Here is a 10,000-nt window from a genome sequence, read left to right on the forward strand (position 1 = left end):
GTGAATCTTATAATACCAGTGAACACCAGTTCAAAACTCCTCCAAGACCTGTACATAGGGAGAGAGACAGTAAGACCGTGTCTACGTAATCTTCCTTTCCTTCCTCCTTCCTTCCTTTCTTCCCTTCCTTCCTTCCTCCCTTCCTTTCTTCCCTTCCTCCCTTCCCCCTGCGTTATCTCGTTCCCGCCCCGTAACATCACTTCATCTAATTCCATGTTACTTGAGGGTGTTGCACACCAATTAAATTGTTCCTCCCCAATGCCTTTATGCTGTTTCTTTTCGGGTTGGGAGGTAGTCAAGGGATACGAGAGAGAGAGAGAGAGAGAGAGAGAGAGGAGAGGAGAGAGAGAGAGAGAGAGAGAGAGAGAGGCGATATGAGGTAAAATGGGAGACAGTGCTGAGAGAGAGAGAGAAGAGGTGAGATGAGATGGTGGGGGAGGGGAGGTAGTGTTCAGTAAGATGGAAGACTATGTTTTGAGAGAGAGAGAGAGAGAGAGAGAGAGAGAGAGAGAGAGAGAGAGAGAAAAGTGACATGATGTAAAATGGAAGACTGTGGAGAGAGAGATAAGGTGAGATGAGATGGGGGGAGGTAGTGTTAAGTAAGATGGGAGACTATGTTTTGAAAGAGAGAGAGAGAGAGAGAGAGAGAGAGAGAGAGAGAGAGAGAGAGAGAGAGAGAGAGAGAGATGTGATGTTAAATGGGAGACAGTGTGGAGAGATACGGTGAGATGAGATGGGGTGGAGGTATTGTTAAGTAAGATGAGAGACTATGTTTTGAGTGAGAAAGTAAAAGAGATCTAGATTAGAGAAATGATATGAGAGAGATGTAAAATGAGAGACAGTGTGGTGAGAGAGAGAGAGAGAGAGAGAGAGGAGGTGAGGTGAGATGGGGGGCGAGGCAGTGTTAAGTAAGATGGGAGACTATATCTTGGACAAGAAAGTAAGAGAGAGTAAGATAAGAAAGATGGGTAACTTACGATAAAATTGAAGAGAAGGAAAATTGTATATTTGGAGACAGAGAGAATATACATCTGAAAATTTATTGTTATTTAGACCTAAAACATTTTACTTCTTTGAGTATCTCTCTCTCTCTCTCTCTCTCTCTCTCTCTCTCTCTCTCTCTCTCTTTTATATGTTTTACCAGATTTGTCTGTAGTTTACTATTTCTTTCTCTAGACGTCTCATTTGTTAAGGATCCTTGTTACAAACTTTTTCTTTTTTTAAACCTCCTGTTACATTCTTGGCGACATGCTTCCTGATAATTTCGTAGCAAAATGATTTTTAGTTTTCTGTCAAAGAAAACTATTGTGCCTGCTTTGTTTGTCCGTCCGCCCTCAGATCTTAAAAACTACTGAGGCATGAGGGCTGCAAATTGGTATGTTGATCATCCACGCTCCTGTCATCAAACATACCAAATTGCAGCCCTCTAGCCTCAGTAGTTTTTTTTTTTTTTTTATTTAAGGTTAAATTAGACATGATCGTGCATCTGGCAACGATATAGGACAGGCCACCACCGAATTGCACTGAATAAACTTCGGTGCATATTTTACTTGTTAATTTAATCATTAGTCGGATAAAATGCTTCTTGTATTATGTAGATAACATTTATTTCTACTTGTGTGCTTATAGCAAATTTCTCTTGATTTGATGTGACTTGTTTATGGTTATCAGGTGATATAACATTTGTGCCGGGTTCTTTCTCAGGTCATATTCCTGTTCCATTCTATCTAGAGACCGAGTTTTGAAGTGATAGTTAACCTTTCTTTAATTTCAAATTTGCTCTGAAGTCACCTCGGTAGGAGGTCCAACACTCTGAAAGAAAATCTGTAGCGTTTTTTGTGGCAGGTCAGAGGGGCCGCATAAAATTTTGATCCAACATGGACCATCTCACACTTTTATACTGCTGAGACATTCTTTTCGAAAATGTTTGTCGAATCCTCCACTGCCAGTACCTGAGGACTTTCAAAACTACCCGAAACCTTGGTGGCACAGTGGCACAATTCGTTTCCCACGGGGTTGTCATAAATGTTGAAATATTTCTGTAAATACAAAATAGATTTGCCTTTCTGCGAAAAAAAGTGCCAAATTCTCGGTCTTAGACTTCTACTGTTTATTATCTGTTCTTTTTAACCATGAAGTATTTCCCTAGTACCTTTAGGTATTCGTGATCGAGGTCTTCAAGTTTAGGTACACCAGCTTTTTGGATGTCAAAGCATGAAATATACATCACGGAAAATTGCGCTTCTTCAACTCTCTCTCTCTCTCTCTCTCTCTCTCTCAATTCTATAAACTGTTTTACCACATTGACAGCGTGAACCACTCTTAAGTAACATAGATAATACTTATTAAGGTGTAAGGTATTAATTATTGCCACCATCCCTACCAACACCACGACACAAATTTAGTGGTGGTTTGTATGTAGGGAGGGAAATATTGGGTTTCTCATTCATTTGGAAATGAAAAAAAATGGCGAAAAGTTTACAGGCTATCCACATATTATAAAGGATAGTAAATTTAGATCTTGGACCATTAGAGAGTTTTACCTTGTGTCTGTTATTTGAAAAGTGAATCTGACATTAACACATTAACACACACACACCACACACACACACACACACACACACACACACACATACATATATATATATATATATATATATATATATATATATATATATATATATATATATATATATATATATATATATATATATATATATATATTATATAACGTAGTGATCCTAGATCACAGGGCATCTCAATTGTTATTTATGAGTAAGTGTGTAATGCTGAATTTCGTACGTAATTGAATGAATGCATTTGGCTATTACACACTCTACCCATAAGGGGAGCTTACTTCAGTATAAAAAGATATGCATCTCTCTCTCTCTCTCTCTCTCTCTCTCTGCAAATAGCGTTTGTATGTAAGCGACACATGATTATGAATTATGTGCAGCTGCAGAATCATTTTGGGTTTTGAATATGGAATCATCAATTTAAATTCAAAATACCCGGGTAGTTGTGTCCTTCCCGCCCCCTCCCCCTATGGGTTGCCCCTCTTGTGGGGTTAGAACTGACGGTCATCATTAGCCTAAATTTGTGAAATATAACGATAAATTGTTCTGTTAAGCGTTCTCTGATTACGTTGTGGCATTACTTCCTTGTCCGAGTGGGTTTTGGAAAAAGCGGCGCTTTCTCTCCTTTACGTAAGGATGATTATGATCTACCCATTTTTCTGCGTAGGAAATAAAAAAGAAGTCCCTATGAGAAATATCTATATTGATTTGCATACGAAGCAAATATGGTCTCATGGATAAAGCGAAGTCAGTTGTAGACAAAACTCAAGTCTCAAAATCAGCGGGTTGGGTTTTGGTTAGATTGCTTTAATACGTTTTGTTGCTTGATGTTTCGTCAATTTACTTTGCATAGGTAATGAAACAGATTTGCTTTTCTTACAAACTGTTCTGTGATTACTATTTTGTATGGTCTTGTAGTTGTAAATTTGATAGTAAGTGTACTTATATAGATATTTTATATATATATATATATATATATATATATATATATATATATATATATATATATATATATATATATATATATATATATATATATATATATATATATATATATATATATATATATATATATATATTACGATCTCGCCTCTCGAGATCGACAGGTTCTTTAAAAAACACACAATTGGGCTGAAATGACTGACGAGAGGTGACAAACAAAGGAGGGAGGAGCTGAACGAAACCAAAAAAATTACCTTAATATTAATTTATTGACAAAATAGCTATATACATAATATACAGTGAGCCTGGTTCTGTGGCAAAACACAAAATAATCAACTAACAATAATATTTAAAACCAGTCAACGAATCAATAAACACATCCACACTGCAATAACAAGGCCATAAAAAAAATCATAAAATCATACAGATACAAATAGAATAAACAATAACAAACTAGGCAGCATAACGACAATAACAATCTTAACAAAAACAAAACAATAGGCAGCATAATACACAATTAAAATTAACACTGAAGCGGCACCAATGTACATAGAGCACAACGGGGAACACTTCCTCAAACAATGAGGACCACAGTCCAATGCCGGACGATCAAGACAGAGCCGATACGACAACCACCTCGTCCTTGAAAACAATATGGACGCCCTCCCTCGAACGCTGGGCGATCAAGACAGAGTTGATACAACAACCATCTCGTCCTCAGATACAGTATGGAGTTCCTCCTCGAACACTGGACGATCAAGACAGGTTGATACAACCACCATCTCGTCCTCAGATACTCTGCGCTGCTCTGCTGCAAGACTCTCTCTCTGAACCTGACTGGTCGTTCTGCCCTCCCAGAACCCTGACTGACGAAGTCTGACGCCATCCAACAGACGTCAACTCGCCAAGCAATTGAAAAACAAACAAAAACAAAAGGAGGCAACAATCCACCAAGGGAACAATCGGCAAACGATTGTTTTCCTAACATATATATATATATATATATATATATATATATATATATATATATATATATATATATATATATATATATATATATATATATAACATATATAAATATATATACATATATATAATATCTATATATTTATATATATCTGTATATATGTATGTATGTAATTATCTGTATTCATACAATATATGTATATATACTGCATATGTATATATATGTACATATACATACATACACACACACACACACACACACACACATTACACACACACACACACATATATATATATATATATATATATATATATATATATATATATATATGTGTGTGTGTGTGTCTTATATATAATGTTTCCGTTTTGGCTTGCTTTCTGATTCAGGTTATTCGTCCACACTCTGTCGTAAATAAAAGTAAGATCAAAGAGCTGAAATCCTTTTATTCAGAGTGATTAACGATCAGAGACAGAGTATGTCCATTTTGTATGGTTCTGAAAGGCACTCAGCGTACCAGGAACTTGTAAGAACCGACGTATCCTTAAAATTTAAAACGAGTCCTTTAGATACAAGTATAAAAGACTTCGTGATTCATTTATCACCTCTTTCCCCCCAGAAAGTATTAATTGAGAAGTTAGCCATAATTTGGTAAAATTCTCTTGGCTGACGCTTTTGTCATTATTATTTATTTCGTAAAGTTGTATACCGCCTTGAAGGGTCCCTTTTTTAGTTTTCTGAAAAGAAGACTATTGTGCCGGCTTTGTCTGTCCGTCCGCACTTTTTTCTGCCCGCCCTCAGGTCTTAAAAACTACTGAGGTTAGAGGGCTGCAAATTTTGATGTTGATCATCCACCCTCCAATCATCAAACATACCAAATTGCAGCCCTTTAGCCTCAGTAGTTTTTTTTTATATTTTATTTAAGGTTAAAGTTAGCCATAATCGTGCTTTTAGCAACGATATAGGATAGGCCACCACCGAGCAGTGGTTAAAGTTTCATGGGTCGCGGCTCATACAGCATTATACCGAGACCACAGAAAGATAGATCTATTTCCGGTGTCCTTGATTATACGATGTACAGAAAACTCGGTTGCGCCGAGGAAACTTCGGCGCATTTTTTACTTGTTTTATCACTATTTCTCCCCATCTCCTTGCATACGTCCCCAGCGTCCTGCCTTCTCTTACACGGAACTTGAGAGTCATCTGTTATCTGTTGTGTTTTCAGGCAGCCCTTACAAAGCAAAGACTATATACTGCTTTGTTACGGAGTATCAAGATTAACGCGTTCTAGGCCAAGAGCACAATTATTCTTGGTGAAGCCGAGGAGCGAAATGGTAGTGGCTTGAAACAGCTTCCTATTCTTCTACTTCCCCACTTTATTTATACTTTATTTTCTCACTTCTGGGTGGGAATAAGTTTTGTTGCGTGATATTTATGGTTTTTGCTGGATATTGTGCGTGCACGCCAGCATGCATTGCATCAGTTTGGTTTTTTGTTGGTTAAATTCAACAAGTTAGATGATTTTTTTATTTTTTTCTTTAGGGCGAGGGGGTTGAGGGTCAACCAGCCCTGTTAATAGATTTATTAAATTAAAAAAATACTCACAGTAGCATGAGTCTTGAAATGGAGAAACAAACCCACAGTTATGTATGGGTACAATTACATTGAAAAATAAATCTGAACAGAGGGCTTTGGGGAATCTGTTCGAAAGCTCTCTGTTTAGATTTATTTTTAAATTTATTTGTATCCATACATAACTGCGGAATTGTTTCTCCAATAGATTCATTGCTGATGTTGGCCTTATTATTAAGAAGTCGCTTCAGTTTCCAGTAATTTCTCCTCTCGCAAACAATCACAGCGATTAAATTCCACAAAAGAAACATTGACAACAATTGGGCTGCCCCTGTAGAACGAATTCGACTTTGATGTCTCAGGAGGACCTCGGAATAAACAAATATTATATTTATTTTCTGTTTTTGTATTAATCAGGTTTTTTGCTTTTTAATATTTTCACTTTTTCCCAATGCCATCATGAGAATATTACGTGTCAAGTTTGACTCATATTTTTTATTGAAAATGCGTAGTGTAACATTATTAAAAATTAATCGACTTTTGTACACATATTTCTCTCTCTCTCTCTCTCTCTCTCTCTCTCTCTCTTGCATATACGGAAAGATCACTATCACAAGATACGTTTGATTCATGCTGGAATATTATAGTCATTAGATTTATGAGTGTGTTTTCTATACGCATTTACTGTTCACTGGGGTAGAGGTATTTAAATCTATTTCAACCGTGTAAGATTTTCAATTTTTGCATTATTATTATTATTATTATTATTATTATTATTATTATTATTATTATTATTATTATTATTATTATTGTTGTTGTTGTTGTTGTTGTTGTTGTTGTTGTTGTTGTTCACAACCATGCTACCTAGTTTTGAAGAATTATTTAAATTATTCTAGTAACAGTTTTTATATGATTACAAATCTTAAATTATGTAATTCTTAAAATAAGATTTTCCATGATAAAGATACTAATACTGCCCAAATAAATTATTGATAATGTATGTATACACATATATATATACATATATATATATATATATATATATATATATATATATATATATATATATATATATATATACACATATATATACACACACACACACACATATATATATATATATATATATATATATATATATATATATATATATATATATATATATATATAGAATGACAGACAGATAGAGATAAAGATATGGGAAGAGAAGCGGGACAGATAAAAAGTCGAGAAATTAAGGAGGCTCGAGATGAAGGGAGGGTTTTCTCGTCTGCAGCGCAGGAGGGCCTCGGGGCCCCCTGTTGTGTAAACCATTGAGTGAACCCGGAACATGTCCTCACAACAAACCCGACAATAATGGGTGTCCTTTCTCCCCCGCTTCCTTTGCAAATCATCAGTCAGTCCTGCGAGAGCTAATTACGGCTGAATCATTAATATTTAAGCTTCCTCTCTCCAAAGTCTCCCCAAGTTTACCCTGGTGCCGAGAGGGTCTCTGCTGCCGGCAGCCATACCCACCTCCCACCCTGCCCTCCCTACCTCCCTCCCTCCCTGCATTCACGTTCTCTATAAACACTCTCGGCTCTCGGAACTTAGCTACCAAATTTCATTCCAGTGATGTCTTTGCAGTTTTTTCTTGATATTTAGGTTTATGTCATTTTATGCTTTATGTATATATATATATATATATATATATATATATATATATATATATATATATATATATATATATATATATATATATATATATACAAATATATATATAGTATATATATATATATATATATATATATATATATGTGTATGTATGTATGTATATATATGAGCTATACACGCGTTGATCATGTCTTCATAATTTAAAATCACAACTTTGCATTTTGTTGTATGTTAAAACAACTTCATGAAATGAGAGAGAGAGAGACAGAGAGAGAGAGAGAGAGACAGAGAGAGTATTTCTCTGATTTAGTGAAACTGTTTTAACATAGGAATAAAAATAAGATTTTTAAATCTGTGAAGACATAATTCACACAATTCATGACGATTCCTATCCTATTTGACCATTAAAAAGTGAGCTGCAGAATTCAAAAGGGGCACGGGCGACATAGCTTGTAACCGGATGGTCGGGGCGTCCAAAAAATGTGAAGTACCTACGAACAAGTGGGTTCCTCTTAAGAAGCCGAGACCACGGGCATCAGTCCTGGGCTGGCGTTCATAATTTTTATTCTCAAGCAATTTATAAGTTGGCACCACATATATTGACATTAGAACAGAAGCCGGCCAATGTGGAAACTTTTGGGATACTTTTGACTCGTTTCCAGTCTGAACTTGGCAATTTTCACAGGTCATTAACCCAGTATAAAGCACTGGTTCCCCACCTTGAGCCTGGGTCAGAAATTCAGAGCAAGCCATGGAAATAGCAAGTGGTCTATCAACAGTGTGGTAGCTTCTGTATTTAAGGATTCTAAGTGCGTTATGATAATAAAGCACTTGTAAAAAGATTAGATATTGATGGTGTATTGCTCATCAGCATTGGGACACTCGAAGAAAGTGGTGAATGCGAAGTTCAAAGCAAAGCTACAAGCAGGTGTGGTGTTCAGGACACTGGTTCTGTGACTCCTGTCCGGCTTTCGTGACTAGAGCAGGCAGCTGTGACATTGATTCATTGCCTCATGGTCCCTACTCACCCGAAGTGGCACTCTGATTTCAAGTCTGTGTACTGTACTTAGATCCTACCTCCGTGATCTTTTGAGAGCAATAATGAAGCCGCCTATGCTCCGAAGAGGTATTTGGACGCACAGGATGCAGCCATCAGCTGGAAAAAAATATTAGTGTTTAAATATCGACGGACCAACAGCATTGAAGTTCAGGGAGAAGATTGAATTAATGCGAGAACTGTCTTTCCTTTGCAATGCTTTCGGGGTCAAACCATGAACGTTTTGAATGATCCTGTAGAAAGGACCATCTCAGGAAATGACTAGAAAAGGGCCATTTCTCTCGGAATTACAGCAAAAATGTTTTTAACAGAGCACTAAAAAGTGATTCCCAGTTGGCGCAGTTCGGTAACTATTTTTGTACTGCCCAACTTTAGAAGAAAGGAAGGCGTACAGAATTTAAACCAAAGGCCAAGCGCTAAGGCCTATGAGGTCATTCCGCACTGAAATGGAAATTGACAGTAAGAATGTTAGAAAGGTTCAGCAGGAGGAAAAGTATATCTTAGTTTAACCAGACCACTGAGCTGATTAACAGCTCTCCTAGGGCTGGCCCGAAGGATTAGATGTATTTTACGTGGCTAAGAACCAAATAGTTACCTAGCAACGGGACCTATAGCTTATTGTGGAATCCGAACCACATTATAGCGAGAAATGAATTTCTATCACCAGAAATAAATTCCTCTTATTCTTCACTGGCCGGTCGGAGATTCGAACTCGCGGCCAGCAGAGTGCTAGCTGAGAACGGAACCCACTCACCCAACGAAGAACTCAACAGGAGGAAGACCTTGCAGTTGCCCTTTAAAGCAGTTGTTAGAGAGGGTGAAAAGTCAGATGGAAAAAGAGAGAATAAGAACGGAGGTACAGTAAAAGGAATGAAAGAGGTTGCAGCTATGAGCCGAGGGGACGCTACAAAGACGTTTAAGTAATGCCTACAGTGCACCACGTGAAATCCCTATCAGCTTTTGGTTCTCCTGAATTAAAAAATTTCTTTCATGAAAAGGCAGTTTCATCGCTTCCATCGTGGTTTTGGGTTATTCCAGCCTGGGCTACGAAAGGACATCAGGGTTGTCCGTCCACTGACCTTTGTTCGTAAAAAATGATGTTTATAGACCAAGTGAAGGAAAGTGTTACTTATTCATGAACGGACATATTTGCTGCCGTTAGTCCAATCCCTGAACCAATTTGACTCATATTTTCTTTCGTTATTTGCTGCTTCACCAGGAAGAAGTAAATTAATT

General features: G+C 36.9%; 1 protein-coding gene across 1 annotated transcript in view; it reads left to right on the forward strand.

Annotated features, from left to right (window-relative positions):
* LOC136840466 (uncharacterized) overlaps window positions 1-4,398 on the forward strand; it is a 147,693-nt gene extending 143,295 nt beyond the window's left edge. Inside the window, exon 4 of the mRNA XM_067107141.1 lies at window positions 4,072-4,398. Within this exon, the coding sequence (XP_066963242.1) occupies window positions 4,072-4,398 (327 nt within the window). The remainder of the gene's footprint in view (window positions 1-4,071) is intronic.
* Window positions 4,399-10,000: the final 5,602 nt, after the last annotated feature.

This window comes from Macrobrachium rosenbergii, chromosome 1 (genome assembly GCF_040412425.1).
Source record: "Macrobrachium rosenbergii isolate ZJJX-2024 chromosome 1, ASM4041242v1, whole genome shotgun sequence".
Classification (NCBI taxonomy): Eukaryota; Metazoa; Arthropoda; class Malacostraca; order Decapoda; family Palaemonidae; genus Macrobrachium; species Macrobrachium rosenbergii.